This window comes from Haliotis rufescens, unplaced genomic scaffold, assembly GCF_023055435.1.
Source record: "Haliotis rufescens isolate VD_foot unplaced genomic scaffold, xgHalRufe1.0.p SCAF_3, whole genome shotgun sequence".
Taxonomy (NCBI): Eukaryota; Metazoa; Mollusca; class Gastropoda; order Lepetellida; family Haliotidae; genus Haliotis; species Haliotis rufescens.
In genome coordinates this window covers 10,084,344-10,107,290 of record NW_025964001.1, presented here as the reverse complement: position 1 = coordinate 10,107,290, position 22,947 = coordinate 10,084,344, and the positions used below count along the sequence as shown (strand labels likewise).

The following is a 22,947-nucleotide window of genomic DNA, read 5'->3' as shown; positions in this document are numbered from 1 at the left end:
CCATAGTTCCAAATATGAAGACAATCCAGTGTTTAGTTCTTGAGATATCGCGGCAACACTGTTTTCCAACTCCAAAAGCAGATATGCCTGCTGTGACCTTGAAAATGGGGTCAAGGTCACCAAAACTGACTGGTGTCTGCGGAGTCTGTATATACACCATAGTTCCAAATATGAAGACAATCCAGTGTTTAGTTCTTGAGATATCGCGGCAACACTGTTTTCCAACTCTAAAAGCAGATTTGTCTGCTGTGACCTTGAAAATGGGATCAAGGTCACCAAAACCGACTGGTGTCTGCGGAGTCTGTATATACACCATAGTTCCAAATATGAAGACAATCCAGTGTTTAGTTCTTGAGATATCGCGGCAACACTGTTTTCCAACTCTAAAAGCAGATTTGTCTGCTGTGACCTTGAAAATGGGATCAAGGTCACCAAAACCGACTGGTGTCTGCGGAGTTTGTATATACACCATAGTTCCAAATATGAAGACAATCCAGTGTTTAGTTCTTGAGATATCGCGGCAACAAACAGGTGGGACGTACGGACGGACGGACGGACGGACGGACGGACGTGAATACTATATCCCCCGCTTCGCGCTTTCGCGCGGCGGGGGATAATCATCCATTATTCATATCAGTTATCATTCCCATGACTGCTTCCTTTGAGTGACTTTGACAGGAAACAGACACATAAACAAATCCGACAGTAAACATGGTCAATAATCAAGATACCTGTATTTCCATGGTGTAGTTCCAGAAATGTTTGTTTATGGTTCAACAAACTTGATTAAATCAAAAGTGAACTGAGAAAAACAGTGGTCAACTGGTACTACTGTCATCACCTTGCTGCATGATATGTTGCTGATATCCATGTCTAGGAAAAACACTGTGTAAGAAAGTCATAGTGAGTTGGGCATAATGCCACTTTGACATCACAGTGTGTCAGTTTGATGTTCAAAGGTGATGCAGGTCTCTCAGACATTTACTACTTTGGTTAAACCCACAAGCACAACAATGGTCAGAGCTCCAGATAAGTTTTTGGTGTTACAGGTATTTTACCCATGCATTTTAAAATCATTGGGTATCAGTAATTCTATCTGGGTATTCAAATTTCTGTTACCCACTAGTTTTTACACATGTGGGTATTTAAGTTAAATATTTAACAACACTATTCATCTAGTCCCTGCAAACTGGTGTCATGTGGGTTAGAGAGCTTTATAGGACTCACAAATACCACGATACTTCCACAAGAAAGTGTGATGGCAAATGATCATGATGTAACTGTCATCGTGGAGTTTGGCAAGGTTGTCGGAATGCCCGTTTATAATTTCAAAATAAGTTGCTGATTCGCTAATCGAATACACAGGGTTACTTCACAATATTTTGATGATATGCACAAGTTTTATTTTTGTAGTGTATCTGTAATGTTTGTTGCGTATTGGATACGCTTGGATTATATTTTACTGCGTATTTCTGCATTTCTGATGCGTATTTTACACACAAACGCAGCTTATCTGGAGCTCTGAATGGTGCTGACAAACCAAGAAACACAAGCAGAGTGAATAATAAACCCAAATATGCTCAAATACTTCTATCATGTCTATGCTACCAGTGAAATAGGAAGGATATAAAACCAGAAAATATGATGACATTGTTGATATCCATTTGGCCATTATAGTAAGTGCTACTGCACAAAAATAAAAATAAGGTTTGTGGACGTTACTTGGAAGGTTGAACAGGACTTTCTCTTGCAAAACGTCTTTTAAGGAAACTTCATGCCCAGAATATTTCCAATGTGACCAACATGATCAAGGCAAAACATTTTCCAGGAAGGACCGAATCAAAGACATCAGCAAGCACACACAGAGTACAATATCTGAGGTGCACAGAAACAGTCACTTGTTTTGCGGCTATTTTGAGATGATAACTTTTGGTGATGATAAATGGACTTATGATAACCATAAAACACAATTCACAGGAATGTTCCCCTTTCACCATCATAAAAAATGGAAGAATGTTGTTCCTGAAATTAATCAAAGGTGTAAAAAATGTTACATGTACTTACCACCATTTCTACTGCTATTTTGGCTTGGTTGTCTACAGGTATGTTTCTCTAGGAGAGGAGGACAGCACTTTCTCTACTAGTTCTTCCTCTTTGGTGCTTTTGACACTGGAGGTGCGAGAGATTGGAAGAGATTCGGAACAGCTCACAGTCTCCCCATTCTGATTCGGCAGGGGGGTTTCTAAGGGGGATTTCTCGGGGGTTGAGGGGCTGGGTATGTTACTGCTCCCACTAGAAGACAGAACAATGTCTATTCCACACTTTCCACTGGCACCAGTATCTTCAATATTAATAGTTAAGAATTCCTCTTCTTCGTTGTTTATATCACAAGGATCAACTGAAGGTTTATTTGCATAGGGGGCAGGTTTGCTGCTATCACTCTCTGTAGAATTGTCCTTATTGTTTCCAGCTCTGAGTGGGTTAGTTTGGCAGTTATCACTTTCGGCAAGGTTTGAGTCTATGGTATCAGGAAATGTTGCCCAGTTCTCGTGGTCAGGGGACTGGATATAAACAAGCGTAGGTGTCCCTGGCACTCCGTCAAATTCTTTCTTTAGTTTTGACGCAGGTGCCAGTTTTGGGGACGAGGAAGGGGAAATAGTTGGTGGAATCAACACTCTTCGAGGGGAGTCTGGTACTTTTCCGTCTTCGGTAATTAACAAAGCAGATCGAGTGTGACTAAATAGAAGTTCCTCATTAAATTCAAAACAGGAATCTTCTTCCGAGCTACTTTTCACCCTCTGACACTTTCTAGGACTTCTGGGTTTCACACAAAATTCATCTGGTGGCAAGGTGATTTTCAGTTTTTCGGCAACACTGGGTGAATTAGGAGATTTCTCTGGGGAACTTAGTACAACATATTCTTCGAGAGTAACCACATTTATTGGTGTAGTGCTTCTAGGTCTGGCAATTGGAGAAGTTTTGACTTGCAACCGCTGTAGGCGTTTCTCATATGCCTTTCTTTTGGAAGGTGATGTTATTGTTGTTGGGTCAATTATTTCAGGAGAGAGAGTAACAGGGCTTGAACGAGGGCTGTTGGTAATATTTGTTCTCACCTGCAGTGGTCTCCTTGTTTTCACTGGTCTCACACAACGTACATCCGATTCTGAATCAGAACTTGAAGATGACAATGATGATGTCCGTGATAACTTAGGTACTGAAGGAGGCTCAATCTTGGTAACTGGTTGGGAAGTAGGCTGAACCCTCCCCACTTCAATACTCTGACCTTCAACGGGCTTCCTTGTCCCAACAATAATGGCTTTCTCTTTCAAATCTCTTGATGGAATATGACTTATATAGACATAATTTTCAAACCCTTCTTCATTCTCTCTATCACGATAAACTGCATCTGAATTCACTGGGGGAACATTCCTTCCTGGTGAATATACCTGATCTCTTTCTACTTGCCCACCACTCTTGATCTTATTTCCATCTCTACCAAGGGCATTTCTTAGTGAATTAGATTCCTTTGCCTGAACTTGTTGCTTAGACTTATCTGACTGTGACTGTGCACAAGGATGACATGCCTGTGTGCTATTGTGAGAAGGAACTTGACTTACAGCAGTGGCTAGACTATGTGGCTGTTCAGGCCTTTGAATTTTCAAGGAAGAACAAATAGCAGCCTTCGGAAGCTCATCACCCAAGTCAATAGTGTCAAATGTAGCCAAAGGGGCCTTAACTGGATGATCTCTTGGGAACTGTCGAATTTCAGAAGATTTTTGCATAGCAAATCATTTGTACCAGTGAAACAATAAAACTAAAATAAAACAGCTGTGTCTTTTGTTCTAAACAGAATGTTCCGTTAGTGTCATGACTGACAAACCTGTGTGCTTATAAGCCTACTCAGCTTACTGCTCCAAAAGAATCTTCACATTGGGATTCCCCTCCGTTGCACTTCAAGGAACCATGATGTCATCGGGCCACCAGTTCCAAATGTGATAAATTATCCTTACACCTAACTATAACCAAGTAATATTCTTGGTGAATAAACCGCCACGGTTCGTTCGTTTGTAAAAGGCAAACAATTAAACGGTGTATTTCCCATCCACCGAAACCTTTTCCATGTCCTCAAAGAAATCGAAAGATACCGTCTGCTGCTCAGTAAACCCCCATCGAAGAAGGATCAATGATTCAATCTTATGGGAACTGGCTGAATTCTGTTAGGACGAGAGTTAAGCAATGAAACAGGCGAGCACAGTCATACTAGACCAAATATCGATCGATACTTCGGAGCCTGTTTCTTCTTACAGCGCCATTTCTGTTTACGGAAGTGACGCGCTTGACATTCGTTGACTTTGAGACATAGTTTCGAATAAACTTAATGATAAGTAAAGCTATCCAACAATCGTAAGGACTGTCTTCGTATTCAAAGAGTATCTACCATTTTCGTTACAACTACTGCTTGCTTAATCGATGAGAGACATCGTTACAACATATTGATACCACATTTCTCAATAACATATTTTGATAACACCTCTTATCTTCCCACAAATATGTTTTTGATAAAATACTGGACTTTATTTCCTTGAGGGGCAAAATGGGCCAAAATTATGTTATTCTTGTGTTAAATCTTTTTTTATTTCCACAAACATAATCTGAACCTGGAACATCACAGGGAAAATGAAATGTGTCAATTTAAAATCAACAGATAAAATCGAAAGAAACATCTTAGGTCAAATAGATATAATTACCTCGTTGAAATCTGGACTGATAATATTGGCAGATTCAATTATTGTCATGATTTATCAAACATATGATGTTTAAGATGTTATAGCCTGTTTCTCATTTCATGTCACAAAATATCAGGCCTGGCAGATTTATTATCTTGCTTTAACAGATGAGCCCATCCTACACATGTGGTAAAGTAAACAAAAATAGATAAATAAAAAAATATGATAATAAATATGTTTTCTTAGACACTTTTTTTAATTGTTTGTTTGGGGGAATTAATCTCAAAATAATCCTGATAACATTTATAAATTGGAATACAGAACAAAAACATTCATAAAACAATCAATTAAATTGGTCTGGCATTGTATAAGATAATAATTTTTACCATGTCACCAACACTTTTTATATTTATCAAACAACTTTTAATGAATGATTAACAACATTAATCAATATGACAAAACTGATGTGTATGTGAACAACATACATTGTCATTTCATGAAGTCACGCCTTGAATTTGCTGTTGTTTCAATTATTTTCCCTGACCAGGAATGACAGAAAGGGTTTTTTCATCCCAGGTATCCCTGCTTTTTTTCGTTGAGTTGAAGTAATGCTAAAAATAATTCAGAAAAAAACTGAAACCACCCTAATAAGATAAATAATAAATGTTACTTACTGACAATATTTGTTGTGTTTCCCATATAAAAATAATGATAAGTAAACGCTGTAATAATAAATATTATTCAACAGATACATATATGTCAAACCAATGTGTTGCTTCTTGTTTCATGGAGTCTGCTGAAAAAATCAAAAGTAAGAAAGAAAGAAAGATACATCGGTTTTTTTATTGAAAATATTCTTATCAGGACCATGATTTTGTTGTACCGTATTCGACATAATAAGCGCCCAGCGCACTCTCTAAATTAGAAATAGAGGCCTCTTATTAGAATATTATTTTGGTGAAAAACAACAGGGTTGAAAGATCGTTAATTTCGTGGCCTGAAATGTTTATATACGACAGATATATTTTTCCAGAATTTAATTGCTCATAATTAAGGGTGCATATAACAAACGTATTATGCACGAATATATAGTCTTGTGTACATTGATCAATCGGATGGGGTGCTAATTTGGATTGTTCACTACTCAATATATTAGCAAATATCGCCGAGGGCGCCTATTAGACCCGGGCGCTTATTACGTCGAATATGGTATTTATGTTATAACTAAAAAATAATTATGTTTCAACAAGTGGTTAATTCAAGGAAATTAATGTCAAATATTTATTTCACACCTGCATCTTTCCATGTTAACCAAGAAAATCTCTAAGACAAGAAACAATACTGGTCTGGCCTCACATTTGAAGTGCGATACATTGACTATAACCTGAACAATTTCTTTAAATTGACAGAGGAAGCCCTAAGAAAAGCTAAAGAGAAGTATAGAAGAGGCGCAAACTTCCAATGAATAGAGTATCAAATGATGTCAGTAAAGAATGTCAAATAAAATTTGATAGATAACAAATATGTACATTTGAAAAATAACACAAACATAGCTATCTGGTACTTTTAATAATACTGTAAAACACTTGAACAATGTAAATTAAATGACAAAATGTCCTGTTAATTTAGCCTCATAATAATGTTTTTTTTATCAAGATTTCCAGCAAACTGACGTATTCTTACAAAACACGTATCTGTTGATAGTTGCAAAGAATATAGTATATAGAATGTAAACAAATCGACAAATCGGATCATAGGTAACCGGGAAAATGTTCCGATTATATTTCAATGGGCTTTTCAGGAAAAGGGATGAATTACAATTTTAAAATCTAGTTCAAATATAACCTCACTAGTTACAAAAGATATATTTCATCAACCGTGCCAAAGAAACCGACAACATTTAAAGAATATTGCGCTTAGAACGACCGGTTTTGTCCTGATTTTTAGGCACGCCGTATCCAATGTAAACTGAATGGTCGTGAGAGGGTATTATCAGAGGCCTATTGACAGCGGCCCGTCTTTGTTGGCGCGGGAGCGTAAAGGATTATACTGTGAGAGTTTTAAAAGGTAAGTTAAATTATTTTCTTTACTTTTTTTAAAACTGAACGTGACATTTTGACAAAACGGGCACCTGCCTGGTACTGATATGGTCGAACTGAGGTTACAAATCACTGTTTCATGATTTTATTCCGAACTCCTGTCAGTATATGTTGACTTTTCCAACAACATTATGAGATTCATGGACATAATTACCCTGAAAAGAGGTCTATTGATACTATTGATATTGAAATATCGCGGGATTTGCACACTTATGTACCTCTATAGAAAACCCGTAGAGGCTTAACAATAGACACGTTTGATATATCTGACCTATTGAATGAGAGCTGTCATGTCAGTTTATGGAGAAGAGAACATGTTGTGAACATACTTTCTGGTACTTTGACTTGAATAGACTCCATGTTATCTCTCTGGTACAATTAGCTTATGTTATATCCAGCCTTGGTATTTATAATCCATTAGAACCATGTTGACATGGCAAGAAAATTTGGAAAATAGGGTAAAGACTTCTAAAGTATTTAATGGAATAATATTTTAACATTTTTTTTCAATTTCACATCTTTTGATTATTGCTGAAACATTTTTTCTTTTGCATTTTCACAGTACAAATGTTATGACGCATAATGCTGTTAAAACTTTGTTATTGAAATTAGAGACCATGATATATTTAATGGTCTGCTGAAATCTTAGCCATATAGCAGGTAAATTTTTTGTAAGTGTTGATTGATTATTTAGAAATATATTTGCCAATTGCCTTCACATCCCTTACAATACAGGGGCAGGGGTAAACCAGTCGCCGCGATTCACTGTGCAGAGTTGCGTCCCTTGGGCATGTCAGAAACCTATGATTGTGGGTTTGAATCCCGGTTCACCCCGATTATGTTTTTAGGTTTGTCAGCACCATACCCGTGCTCGTGGGTTTCACCTAGGTGGTAAACATCTGAGACCTGCATCAAATCGGGCTTTCCTTCCAAGCTGACACGCTGCGATATAACTGGAATACTGTTAAAAGCAGTGTTACACCAAACTCACTCACCTTACAATATATTGTTATATTCAACGATTATCTCGTTAGTGAATGGTGCCAATCACTGGTTGGTTAATGACATGAACAATAGTTAATTACAACCAGGATTATAATGTGGTTCATTAAGACGTTTTGAAGTATTACCCTTGTTATGTAATTTTAATTACTATTTTATTCAAGCATGGTTCCAGGTACTTGGCCCTGTTTATTTAGACCCTCCATTCATGGCTGACAGCAGGCACAACATGCCACAATGCTTAGTGACCACCCTGTACAAACTCATGCACCACTGATTTCAGTTGTTGTTGTATCCTTATCAAGATCGGGGTCTTGTGTATTGGGATTATATCAGGTAACAGACTTCCTCATTTCTTAGTTCGTTGATTTTCACATGTGGAAATAAATAATCATTCTGTTTTTATCATTCAGCCATTTGGTATTTGTAAGTTGTAAGACTAGTCCACTTGAGGATAAAGGGAACAGGTATGGCTGCTCACTGGACCATTAATGTTTTGTTTTGGACTTGGTATGTTGATACTTTGGGAGGATAGCATTTCAGGCGTTATGTCAAAGTGTCAAATTACTCCTGATTTTTCAACAACTTTCTTGGCAAGGACTTTGCTTTTGATGTTTAAAATTGGATGATTCTGTGTGAATAGAGGTCGGTGATTTAGTGATGCAAAAACAAGAAGTATTTAACTTGTTGTCGCATAATACTTTCTTCTGCCTCTGTAATTCAGTTTTAAGCTATTTGCATTATTTGTTATTGTTTGAAATGATCCTTGAGGTTTATTCCCTATTTGCTTCTTTAATATTAGAATGTAGGGTCATCCAACATGTTCAACTTTTACATTCCGACAGGACTTTCATCCTTGATTCTAAACACTGGCATTATCAGTTATTTCACGTGGAATAATACCTCTGATAAATATCCTTTTAGTTAGTCATTGTACAGCTGACTTGACATTCTCAAGATGTAAATTATAACGTAGCTGTACATGATAATGTAGCTGTAGTTACAAGAGATAATCCTGTAATTAAACACTTACAGAACAATAACTATCTTTGATGTCAATTATATAATGTATGCTATTTCTCATGTTACTTTCAACACATTGTAATTTGTATATGTATCATGTTTGGGAGAGGCATTCAGATAAGCAAAATTTGCTTGTTTGCCAATCCCTCCACTTTATGGAAATAAATATGTTTATATGACATTCTCAAGTATGACATTTGTTAAGTACAGGTAAGAGCTAGTCTGCTGACAGCTTGAATCACAACTGGACATAATGCAACGGAGAAAAGAAAAAAATCAGTCCCAGTTTTCTATTCACTCCTTTCAGTCCACTCACCATGCTCACAGCGGACACATATTTCAATTGCTTCTACATGTTGAATAGCCATTATAACAGTTATAGCACAGGTGGAACTGTTGTCTGTCAACCAGTAAACAGTGTCAGCGCCACCATGTATGGGTATGTATTGCTTGGTAGGACTTGCTGCAAGTAAATAAGGCAAAACTTATTCAAATGTTTGAAATTAAGCTTGAAATTAAGGGGTTCTTGACACAATCCTAAGGTAAGAATTTAAGATTTAGGGGGTCTCTTGATTCAAATACCATACTCTAAGGACCACAGGACCCCCTTAATTTCAAAGCCTGATTTCATAATGTCAGACTTAGGCAGAAATTAAATACATCATGTAATAGGATAAGGGTTTTTTGGGGATGAATGTTTAAATTTTTCAAGTACAGTAGGCTTTGAAATATTGGGAGGAAATTTATGGAACATTTGTATTTTGTTATTTCTATCTTTTGCAAATGGTGGACAGATGATCTACATTACTGTGTCTAGAAATGGTGATAAAGACCAAACTTTGACCCAGAGTTTTATGACATGTGCTTGTTATGCCAACATCTCTGTAGAAAATCAGCTTAGATCATAGACTGGCTCATGTTCAAATACTAGAAACATACACCATCCTTTGTGTATATGATCATGCTGATTAGACTATTTAGTCTTTAAAATGAAAGTATTTAAATCTCTTGGGTACAACTGAGTTAAACGTATCTGAGGAAATGTATAATGCCAATGTTTTGTAGACTTGGAACACATGGTTTGTGTGAGTTTGTATGAGAGACAAGTATCAGTGTTCGAAATACCCGCCTGCCCGACCGTCCGAGACGGGTTGATTTCAACTCGGGCTGCCAGATTTTCAAATCCCCCTGCCCGACGGTCGGGTTATATTTCATATGTGAAAATATTCAAAATATTTCCCGATGATAAGCATTAATTCACATGTAAAGATGAATGATAAAATGTAACCAAAAAGAAACCCTGTTAGCTTATCCTGAGAAACATATGATTATAGTGGGCAGGCAGGTTTTGGTCAGGGCTGGCAAGTATTTCAGCTAGCCAGTCCTGTGGTCTGGCTGAAATTTTTGGGAGTTTCATACCCTGCAAGTATCTTATAATTCTTAATTCATTTGGCAAAACATTATGTGATTCAAAACAATAAGTAATTTATTTAGGGTGAAGAATAACATGGAAAAGTATTCACCGCTGTCCGAGAAGGGTTTGCTTTGTATATTTAGTGTTTGCAGTAACAAGAGGTCACATTGTGCGTCAGTCATTTAGAGACATAACAGTTGTTTTCCTCAGTGTATTTTGTAGCAGTATCTTTTTATTTTCATAATCGATTGAAGACTGAATAAGGAAATGAAATAATATATTATACAAATTACAAATACGATTGAGTGTTGTGATTGGCCCTTGGATCGAGCCCAGTTAGTCAAAATTAGAAAATTAAGAAATGATGACTAATTAAAGGAGGCGCTATGTTCAGTCCAATTGCCAGTCCCAGGAAATTTGATTGTAGTCATTCAAACCCACTTTGTCTACTAATCAAATTCAGCAGCTACCAATTATCCTGATTACAAAGAAACAAGGTCCAATTTTCACACAGTGTCTACATATAATTATAAATCGCAATATTAGGAAATGGGATCTAGACTATTGTCTGAAAAGTTGCAGTCTGGAGGTTAGCTGTAGCAGTTAACAACAGAGTGGGTTTACTTTCATGGGAAATGTGATTCCGTTATTACCGTATTCGACGTAATAAGCGCCCACAGCGATATTTGATGGTATATTGGTTAGTGAACTATCCTAATTAGCACCTCTTCCGATTGATCAATGTACACAAGACTTTTTTATTCGCGTATAATAAACACTTGTGTGTTATAATCACCCTTAATTATGGGCAATCACATTTTTTTAAAATATATTTGTCGTATATAAACATTTCAGGTTGTCAGCATAAACCAGGAAATTTATCTTTCACCAAAATAATATGCTAATTAGAGCCCTATACTTCTAATTGTGAGACCGCCCTGGGCGCTTATTACGTCGAATACGGTATAATACTGTATCCTTTGTGATTTATAGATGCAGGATCAGATTTCCAAGCGTTTTAAGTTGTTTTGTGTGAGGTCTATCTGATTCACCCCTGATGTTGCCCTGTGCCAATATATTGGGCATCAACAAAAGGCTATGTCAAGGGTTGACATGATTGGTGGAGTGTGTCAATGAATAAGGCTGTTTTCTGGGTTGTCTTTCAACATGCTTTGTATGTGAGCATGCATTAGAACCAAATGTTAAATATGCAAAAAAATAAAATGGGTTATATATGGTAAGATTACTGGGAATGCATGGATTTAAGCACAGGTCCTTATAACTAGATTCAACACCTCATAGGACTGAATAGTTCCTCCAAAATTAAGCTGTGGCTTTAAATACCGAAAATATGTAAACACTACTAAGAGACTTTATTTTATTCTATTTTCATGAATCAAGTCTTTTTAAATTATTAAAAAATTATCAAAACTACAAGTCGCTAATGTTCACATTTCTTTCGGACGATGCACACATTCCTTCTGACTTGTATGTATTTGAGTAAAGATAAAACTTCATTCAACTTCAGTGTACGCATGATCTGTTCGTTTGATACATGTATCTAAATAATTTTGGCCAGGGCTGGGGTAAAACAATTACTAATCAGACATTTTGTTCCCAACTCAGCCAGCCATACATTTCAGCCACCATTTTCATTGGATTGTATGAAAAGCTGGGTAAGTGAGTGAGTTGGGTTTAACGCTGCTTTTAACAGTATTCCAGTCATATCACAGCGTGTCAGCTTAATGTGGAAGGAAAGCCTGAAGTGATGCAGGTCTCAGACGTTTACCACTTCGGTGAAACCCATGAGCACGGGTATGGTGCTGACAAACCTAGAAACATAATCGGGGCGAACCGGGATTCGAACCCACAATCATAGGTTTCTGGCGTGCCCAATGGACGCAACTCTGCACAGCGAATCGCGGCGCCTTAGACGACTGGGCCAACTGTGCCCCCCAGCTGGGTTTGGTTTGTGTCACAATAAGTTGGTGTCATGATGCATGTATCATGTGAAGATGCGGGCTAGAATAGGTCTTCAGCAACCCATGCTTGCCGTGAGACACGTGAAGATCCGGGGTAGAATAGGTCTTCAGCAACCCATGCTTGCCTTAAAAGGCGACTTTGCTTGTCGTAAGAGGCGACTAGCGGGATCGGGTGGTCAAACTCGCTGACTTGGTTGATGCATGTCATCGTATCCCAATTGCGTGGATCGATGCTCATGATGTCGATTACTGGATTGTCTGGTCCAGACACGATTATTTACAGATCACCGTCATATAGCTGGAATATTGCTGAGTGAGGTGTAAAACAACAAACAAATCAGTCACTAGTGTGCCTGGCCCTGACTTGATTAGGAATGACCTGATATACCGTATTCGACGTAATAAGCGCCCCGCTCTAATAAGCGCCCACAGCGATATTTGCAAATATATTGGCTAGTGAACAATCCCAATTAGCACCCCTTCTAATTGATCAATGTACACAAGACTTATTTATTCGTGTATAATACGCACTCGTGTGTTACATGCACCTTTAATTATTGGCGATTAAATTCTGTAAAATATATCTGTCGTGTATAATACGCACAGACTTTTCTTTTGTACCATTTCAGGCTGTCAGCATCAACTATGAAATTTACAATCTTTCAACTCGTTTTTTTTTCTCACCAAAATTATATTCTAATAAGAGCCCCCTATTTCTAATTTTGAGAGCGCCCTGGGCGCTTATTGCGTCGAATATGGTAGCTGGAATATTGCTGACTGAAGTACTACAGATTGGTCATGTAACTGATTCCATGAATTTAAAAAATGACTTGACAACAAGCACTGTTGCTGCAATGTTAAAATAATCTATCTTGATTTAAGATTTAATTCCTGAGAGGTCTTTGAGTTGTTTATCGATCAGTTATACACTCTGCTTGTCCTAATGAGATCTCCCTGGTAGAAAGATGACAAATTGCCGCACAGAGCACTAAAACACTCAAGCACACAAATCTGATTGCGGCTTTACTACTCCATGATAGCTGAATAAACAGAAGAGGTCACTGAAAGGTCTTGAAATGTCACAAAGGTCGACCAGAGATTGATGCGTTACTCTGGGTTTCCCAGCAGTGGGTTAGACAGCAGTTTACCTGATATGAGCAACAGTAGATTTAGAAGATTATTCGTGGAGTATGTTATCGAGGGGAAGTGGTTAAGAGACGAGAGACTTGTGTATCTATTGTTGTTTGTGTCATTGCATGGCTTTGACATTTAGCATTGTCATTTGTGTTGTGCAAAAGGGATGCAAAATATTCAATGTTGGTGCGATTCTTGAAACAATTTGACAATCAAATTCCAAGAACACGAACAAGACCTTTCTCAATAACCAGCTAGAACAATAACATTGTATATTAGATACAGGCTAAAGCCACTAGTCTGAAGCCAGAGTCAAGTACATGGTACATTTAATCTAGCTTAACCTCATAGTAGTTGTTTGAATGGGTTGCATCAAAAAGTGAAACTTTGGAATTCGTTAATACCCATGGACATGCAGAGCCAGAACTGAATTTATTATGAGGAGAGAAAAAAATATGGTCAGGACAATGTTTGGGGTTTCTCAGTGATTAGAAATAAAAAATTTGTTATGTGGCCTTAATCCAACAAAATATTATTTATTTGCTTGGCAGAAAATGCAGTCCCACAGATTGCACATGTGTAATATTTGGGTTTCAGTTCTGTCGAAATTATTTTTGTCCGGTGCAAATATGTACCTACACTGACTGATCGCAGAGACAAACAGCCAAATTCAATGGTCCACTGTATGGAATTAAATTCCAAGGTACAAGATAAAGGCATGTCTCCAGTTAAATATTGACAAGAGAGGTTTACTAGAGACATGTGTTACCAATACTAGTCGTCAAGATAACATTTGTACCATAAACTGACGAAGATGGTTATAAACATGACAGGTGTTAATGATAGAGCACATTACACGGGGGTGTTTGAAGTTCGTTTTAACACTGAAGATCACTGAATGATTCACGTAATGATTTATAACTGGTAGTAAGTTTGTTGGTTTGGGGTTATCATGGTTATTGATTTAGGCTAGATTGAGCTATTGAATTGAGCTGTACCTGAGATTTGGGATACGAAACTAAGTCAGAGGGAGTGTCAGTGCGTATTACCATATACCATTAGGCTGAAAATGTCATGATCATAAAACTGATTGGAAAAATGTAATACACTTGATGTGGAATGTCCAAGTTGTGGTAATATAAACAGACTTTGTATGACAAGTTAAAATAATTATCAGTAACAGTTTGTAATCAGATAATAATTAATAATTAAAATAAATTGTGAAAAGGAAATATAGTGTTCATGTTCCAGGATACATGCATATAGTATGTGTAATTAATAACAAACTCATTGTGACTGAAACTATCGATTACAATGCATACCATCGACAGGACCATTGGCATTTACAATTCCTTTTGATATGATAGAATTGGGCAAACAATTGCAATACAGTAAACTATGTTTATAACAAACAAGCTTATAACAAACTGACCGATATAACAAACTTTTTTTTTAGTCCAAGCCATTTGCTGTATATATGCTTAAAACGAACTACAGTTATTACAAACTAAAATTAGTGGTCCCTTTGAGTTCATTATAAACGTAGTTTATTGTGCATTGATAGTTTGATATATATTGTTACATTCCTCATCTCATTGTTTGATGTTATCAGTAACCCGTGAAGATTCCGGGGTAGAATAGGTCTTCACCAACTCATGCTTGCCGTAAAAGGCGACTATGCTTGTCGTAAAAGGCGACTAATGGGATCGGGTGGTCAGGCTTGCTGACTTGGTTGATACATGTTATCGATCCCAATTGCGTGGATCGATGCTCATGATATCAATCACTGGATTGTCTGGTCCAGACTTGATTATTTACAGACCGCCGTCATATAGCTGGAATATTGCTTAGTGCGGCGTTAAACAACAAACCAACCAACCAACCAATGATGTTATCAGTGTGGTTTGTATGTGTATCATCAGCCTCTGAATGTTTTATTCTTCATGTTTCAGATAGTTGAGTAATGTGTGAAACTGTAAAAATCAAAGATGTCAGCAACAAAAGTAAGCTCACCTAAAAGGGAATCAACAAAGAGCAAATCAAAGACAAGTTCGCGACCTTCATCCAGGGGCAGTAACTCTAAACATCTTGATGATCTCAACAAGGAGACCTCACAACTCAGGGAACAAGTGACAACACTTCAAACAGAAAATGAACAGATAAAAGAAAAATTGAGAACTCTGACTCTACGTTTAGTCGAAGCAGGGAGACAGAGTGGAAATGAAATGGATTTTGATGCCAACTGTGACATTTTAGAAATTCCAATGATTGAATTATTGGCTGTGATTGCAGAGCTGAATAGGAATGGAGTGAAGACGAGGTCACATAAATCAAAAGATTTTGATGAAAACCGGTTAGAAGAGCTGGAAACTCGAGTGACTTTGTTAAATACAGAACTGGCAAAACTGTTCAAACTAAAGCTGAAAGTAGAGAATGGTTTGCAGGACCTGGACCGATGTCGAGATGATGGGGAACTCAGGAAGAAGGCCAAGTACCTGTGGTATGAGTCATGTGAGTAGCCGCTTCATTCAATTTGCCATGATGATCAGATGTTAGCCGGGAAGGATTACATTATCTTGAATTAAATTTCTTGAAAACTATAACAATGACCAAGGATATATACTCACCGACAAAAGAAACGTGAACACCATACATGGTGAATGAAGACACTCTGTGGTAACATTTAACTGATTGTTAGTTTTGGCATTAAGCTGTACACATTGGAAACATCTATTCTTAACGTACATACTTCTCTATAATATTATGTTTCTATGGTTCGCGTTTCTTTTGGCAAAGAGTATATAATACATCCATGTACAGATTTATTACATTACATTTTGTCCGCAACAGTATGTGTGGTTACAATCTCTCCAAACCAGTGTAGCAGGCTAGACATTCCTGGGGATACCTTGGACCATGTTTGAGGCTTGTTTATGAGAAGTACCTCAGCCATATTCTTACTAAACCGTGCCCAGGTGAAATCTACATTTACCTTATACCTGATGGATGTTACTAATTGTACAGAGATGCAAGCACAGAACTACATGCAGGAGGTGGTTCAACTGGAGGGTACTGACTGGCCTATGAAAGAAAATTTGGCCTGCTGCACGGATTGTTAAATATATTTTTTCACATAACAACAATGTATAAACAAGCTGTGTTGTACTCAGTTATTATCTCTTTGTACTCTTGTTTTGTATATGGGCCAGAGGCCTTAAGTACAATAAAACCTCTTGAACCTTGAACTTGAATCTTGTATAAACCAAGTCTCACAGAGAGAACATAGAAGTATTTCAATGAGGCAAATTAGTAATATTTAGTATATATTCCTATGTAAAATCAGTTCAAAAGAGAAACAGTCACAGAGAAATATTTTCTTTGAATGTGCAGAATTACTGCACATTCTTCAAGTTTGTCCATTTTCCAAAGGTCTCAAACCGCTGCTTTATTTTACAGACTTGTTACAGCAAAATAAATTTGCTCAATTGACTGAAGTTTTGGTGGATATACCCCTATGACATCATGTTAATGTCCACAACAAAAGCTTTCACTAATACCCAATTCCTTCTATGTGTGGCTCAGAATACACAATGTGGCTCAGAGCTTATCAATCGACCCTCGTAACAATCTGGCAACAGAAAATATCAAACTCTTTTAAATCCATCAATGTCTTCCTCCTTGTCCTCACTTTGGAAAAGAAATCTGAAGAACAAATAATCAGTTTCTTTTGGCCTGATCTCATTACTGACATGCTCTTATTAGATGTCACAACAGTAAACATGATCTGTAAGTTGATCAACTTTGTTTTATTGGTATTGCAGGTGGCACACAAGTGTTTGTTGCCCCGAAGATAGAAGTGGAGGACACCCCATCAATCCAGCCAGTGACTGCCGCATCTGATCCCTCGCCAGCTCCCACCCCCACCAGCCGCCCAGTGTCCGCTCACAGTAACCTCCCCCTTGCAGTCAGAATCAACCTGGAGAGGGTGCACATAGCTACCGTGAGTTACCTCCCTTGATTCTACTTAGTTGAGATTTTTTGTGTGGTTGAGTGAGTTTATGCTGATTCGTGAGAATTAAATTCTGAAATTACTTGCACTGGATTAATTTACATGGTTTTCTTATCAATGTTAATGAAATCTTGAAACATTTCAACATTTAACTTCTTTGCTGTGTTTTGAAACAAGTAAGAAGAAATATGACATAACAGAATATAATTGCATTTAGATTATGATTCTGGGTAAATATCATATTTAGCTGTAGAAATTTATTTTGGATGAATAAAATGAACCTATATTTGTTAAAATTTACTTGCCAAGGCCGTTAATTTAATTTGAAATGAATGTGTTGTTTTCTTGAAGCCTCCCTGTAAGCTGCCTGGCGATACTCACATCAACAACATGCACAAGGGGCTGCTGCAGCTCGTCATTCAGGACCTCAGTCTGTATAAAGGCAATGGTGAGTAGGAGGCCAGTAGAGGGGATACCGTGATTGGACGAGTAGAGGTGACTGTTAGGAGCAGTTTTGTTTGTTTGTTGGTTGCTTTTTTCCAGCTATATGACGTCAGTCTGTAAATAATCTAATCTGGACCAGACAATCCAGTAGTGACATCATTAACATCGATCAGCGCAATTCGGATAGAATGACATTATGGCTGGGATGAGTTTACTACCCGGGTACCAACCCCACTATTACCCGACCCTACCCATCTACCCACTGTAGGTCCTAAGAGATAGGTACAAAATGTCTGATTGGGAAATGTTTGACCGTACTCTTGTCAAAATGTATTTAGTTTCACGTATATACCGATCTGGTCATGCAGACACTGAAGTTTTATATTAATTCAAACATATAAAGTCAGACGGAATTTGTGCATAGTCAGAAAGAAATGTGAACATTTGTCAACATATAGAGTTCTAGATTTTTGCCATTAAACAATGTAATCACGTGACTAACCATGGGTCCGGGTAGTCCAACCCGGGTCTTACTCAGTACCCACCCGACCCTAGTTACCCATCCCAGCCCTTAATGACATGCATCAAGCAGATCAGCAAACCTGACCACTCAGTCCCAGTAGTCCTTAGAGTAGGGGAGGTGACTGTTAGACTAGTAGAACTTAGGGATGGGACAGGTCCAAATTTACAACCCGGGTACCCATCCTGCGTAGCCGCTGTAGGTCTCCAAGAGATGGGTACAAAATGTCCGATTGGGAATTGTTTGACCATAAATCTGGCAAAAAGTATTTAGGTACACTAGAAAATGATCCGGTCATGCATACACTAGTTGACTGAAACTTTATCTTTATTCAAATATATAAATGTTTGTGACATATAGTGTATAGTAACCATGGAGTTCTAGATCATTTTTGTCATGAAGCAATATATCATGTGAGTTACCACGGGTCCGGGTAGTTCTTTGGGTACCCATGTACTACTCAGTACCCACCTGACCCCGAGTACCCGAGGTACTCGTCCCAGCTCTAGTAGTCATGACTGTTAGAAGTACCAGTAGTAGCAGTAACTGTTTGGACTAGTAGAGGATACTGTTGAAACTTGTAGCAGTGACTGTAAGACTGGTATAGATGATAATAAGGACTAGTAGAGGTGTTTATTTCAGTGAATATGGCACCATTGACAAATGCAATTCAACAGTTAGATCTGTTTTACACATCTAAGAGCAATGGATGGCTACAATGAGAGAAAGCCCATCTTTCTGTTTGCCTTGGTGAGAAAGTGCTTGGATATTACTAAATGTATGTTGATGAGTGTGTGCCAGAAATGGTCAAAGGGAGACAATTCTACCATATCAGAATATTACCTCCCCTTTGTACACTTCCCAAACTCCAAACATTATTATGGCATGAGATGTAGCTTTGTCCAGGACACTAGTTCAAAGGTGGGAATGTTCCATCAATTTCATATTGTTCATGTTTGCAACACAGTAACACACCGTGAAACATTACATCAATGAGATTAGGGATATACAACACCAGTCATCATTTCCTTACATGTTTCATCATTACATTCAGTTGAAAATAATATTCCAGCGTTTCTGAAATTAATTGTTATTGACCAAAAAGAAGTAAGTCAAATACCGTTGTGTCAAAGTTGAAGGACCTACATAAATATTTCACGTTATACAAGGTTCAACACAACTGAAAATGATAAATAAAGAAGGAATACGCAGGACCAAACTTTTACTTCGAGACAAACGAAAGTTCGACACTACAGTGTTTGACTGTATTACAAAATACAATAGTGTTTTTCTGTGACCACAATAAGCTGCCAGAACACTTGTTTGTTGCTGGATGGCCTGAACAAGGTAAAACAATGTGCAAGGAAATATGAATGTATTCCTTCTGTCAGTGAAAGCTATTTAATCTCTTATCATCTCAGATGAATATTAGATAATTCTAATTTATTTTATAGGGTACTGCTGGTTCAGGAAACTAATGTGCAAGTCTACTGTGCAGAATTGTGTCCCTTTGGCATGCCAGGATCTTATGATTATTATATCTTATGATTATGATACTTGATTTGACAGTAAGAGGGGACTAACAGGATCAGGTGGTCAGGCCCGCTGACTTGGTTTATAGTATACTTTATACATGTCATCGTATCCTAATTGCCTGGATTGATGCTCATGATGTCAATCACTGGATTATCTGGTCCAGACTTGATTATTTATAGACGGCCGTCATATAGCTGGAATATTGCCGAGTGCGGCGTTAAACGACAAACAAACAAAAACTTGGTTTGATTCCTATGCTTGTGAGTTTCACCAAAGTGGTAAAAGTTTAGGACCTGCATCACTTCGAGCTTTCCTCCCACATTTAGCTGACATGCAGTGATGTGAGGTAAATACTGTTAAAAGTGGCTTTAAACCCAACTTACGCTGATTTATAGTGAGTGACTTCGGTCAAAGATCATACAGTCTGCGGTTTTTATGCCACTTTGAACAGTATTTCACTTACATTAGGGGAAGAGTCAAAATAATGCAGGTCATTAAACTTTAAAGAAACTGATATCCTCAAGCTTGGTTGAGACACACCTAGGATAAAATGAATATTGTTAGGTAGGGGACACAACTCTGCACATCTTCAGTCATTCTGTACAATAAGCTGACTTTCATACAGGGGAATTGGTTTCAGATTTCTTTTTTTTTACCACATGAAGTTGTTTCTACTGGTTATGTTGTTTCTTGTTGTTTCTACTGGTTATGTTCTTTCTTGATTCTTTTTACTGTTTCTGAAATTGACTTTTTCAAGACATCATACAATATGAAAATAAGAATACCGTATTCGACGTAATAAGCGCCCCGGGCGCTCTCAAAATAAGAAATAGGGGGCTCTTATTAGAATATTATTTTGGTGAAACAAACAGAGTTAAAAGAAAAGTTTTGTGGTTTATGCTGACAGCCTGAAATGTTTATATACGACAGATATGTTCTTCCAGAATTTATTTGCCCATAATTAAGGGTGCATATAACACACAAGTGTGTATTATACGCGAATAAATAAGTCTTGTGTACATTGATCAATCGGAAGGGGTGCTAATTGGGTTTGTTCACTAGCCAATATATTAGCAAATATCTCCGTGGGCGCTTATTAGTCGAATACGGTAAGAACAATAACAAAGTATATTTCTCAGGAGCTGATTGGCGTCTGATGGCAGAACGTGTTGGGGTACCGACACAGCTGATCACACAGTGGAAGACCATGAAACTACCTCAGCCGATGAAGAATGTGGTGTATGTGTGGGGGGAGAGTCCGGGGGCAACAGTGCGCATGCTGCACCGCCATCTCGTCTCCCCACAGATGAAGAGTCTCATCCTTGCAAAGAGAATCAGTGATTTCTACGAGGTTGACTGATACATTCTTGGATCCAGTGTTGTTCTTACAGCACATTTACAATGAAAACAGTGATAAAAATTAACTTACAAAGTGCAATTGTGAAATACTTAAATTTCCTTACCTTTTAAGCCAATCCGTAGTACCAAACATTGCATAAGTTTAGGGTGATCAAGTGAACATTTCTATTGAATTCATGCTAAAGAAGTTTTTTGGCACATGGTTGTTAAAATTTGGTTCTTATAAGAGAACAAACTTTGGTGTTTTACTTATCAACTGGGGACTGGGGACTGAAAAAGTAGTTCCCAGAGGGACAAGCAAAAGTTTAGTAGTAATTAGGCCAGTTGACTGTTGTGTCGCTTCGGGCGTCGGTGAGCATTAATTCTTATCACTGTGATCATAACTTGCCCATTCTGCTGATTCCATGTTTACCCATACCTCTCGTGCCCTACAAAGGTGGCGTGCCTTTTATTTAATAGCAATCTCATAAAAATCAGATCTAAGTTCTTGCTGCCGCTAAACAAAGATCTGAGGACATCCCATTACGGGTCACTTCAGAAAAACCTTTCGGGAACTTTGACCGACCACTGAAACGATGAACAAGAAGTCAACATCAGCCAATTAGAAAGCTGCTTTCTCGAGCCTTACAGCACTCGTTACAACCTGGCAACTTCCATTTCAGACTACACTCGAAAAATATGTTGACACAGTTCTCAATTAAAATTTTGAAAACTGAACAAACAAACATTCCAGAATGTCTAATATATGGTTGCAATTGTATGGCAGTGCTTCCCATGTACTGTGCAATGGCTCCTCCGTTCAAATGTTTACCCGACGGAAGAGAGAGACAGACGATAATTTTGACAGAATCAGTTGTACGGGCTGTAACTGTTGTTCGGAATACCCCGTGTAAACGTTTTCGAGGTTGCATGATTAGAAAACACATTCCGACTGTCACTTTCATGATCTGGTAAGCAACGCTTTGATTGGTCGGATGGAAGGTCGTTCGGACGTGACCCGTAATGGGATGTCCTCAGATCTTTGTTTAGTGATTGCAAGAACTAAGATCAAATTTTAATGCGATTAATTTAATAGATTCTAATCAGAGATTTATTTTAAGAATTATGTTATAGACAATGCCCTACATAGTATTTATGACTATAAAGATAGTAAATGTCTTGTAAATAGCTGTACACTTACTTTATACCTTTTCCTTAATCCAATGCAGATCGAGTGAACAGATAAAGATGCAATGAAAGTCTTTTTGCCAAGAGTCTGCATTGTCCATGAGCAACAATGTCATATTTCTGATCATCATTTTCAAAGATGAATATCTTCCATAGTAATCAAAGAAGTCATGCATACATGTTTTAATAGGCTTCTAGCCAAACACTACGCTGACATAGAAATTGTTTTTGTTTTACTTCATCAGCAATCCATTTTTTTGTACTTCATATTTGTTCCGATGACATCCATTGTTCAAATTGTCAGTTTTGCAATGGTTTTAGTTAACATACAAGTGCTTAACAGAATTAGAAGCTTCTTTTCCTTTATAAAAGATGCTATTTTTTTCTAGCTGTAAAACTGAGGTTATATATTTATTAATGTAGGCTTGTAAAAGATTAAGGAAATATGACAGAATCACAATGGGCAAATTATTTTTTAATTCAAATTAAACACCAACAACTGCCAAACACCACACAAAACTTCAAGGTTTA

At 37.6% G+C, this 22,947-nt stretch overlaps 2 protein-coding genes across 4 annotated transcripts in view; one reads left to right on the top strand and one right to left on the bottom strand.

Annotated features, from left to right (window-relative positions):
• LOC124146681 (protein stoned-B-like) overlaps positions 1-4,351 on the bottom strand; it is a 149,384-nt gene extending 145,033 nt beyond the window's left edge. For both annotated transcript variants that reach the window (XM_046517095.2, XM_046517094.2), the window contains exon 1: positions 2,065-4,351. The gene's annotated coding sequence lies outside the window, so the exon portion shown is untranslated. The remainder of the gene's footprint in view (positions 1-2,064) is intronic.
• A 2,331-nt stretch (positions 4,352-6,682) lies between these two features.
• Positions 6,683-22,018, top strand: LOC124146684. 2 transcript variants are annotated; one of them, XM_046517100.2, is made up of 5 exons: positions 6,683-6,794; positions 15,334-15,892; positions 17,203-17,381; positions 17,742-17,838; positions 21,030-22,018. In XM_046517100.2, exons 2-5 carry the CDS (start codon positions 15,370-15,372, stop codon positions 21,248-21,250), a joined length of 1,020 nt encoding a protein of 339 aa, XP_046373056.1. In that variant the 5' UTR covers positions 6,683-6,794; positions 15,334-15,369; the 3' UTR covers positions 21,251-22,018. The 2 variants fall into 2 exon arrangements, with proteins under 2 accessions (XP_046373056.1, XP_046373057.1); XM_046517101.2 differs by lacking the exon at positions 6,683-6,794 and adding an exon at positions 9,207-9,290.
• Positions 22,019-22,947: the final 929 nt, after the last annotated feature.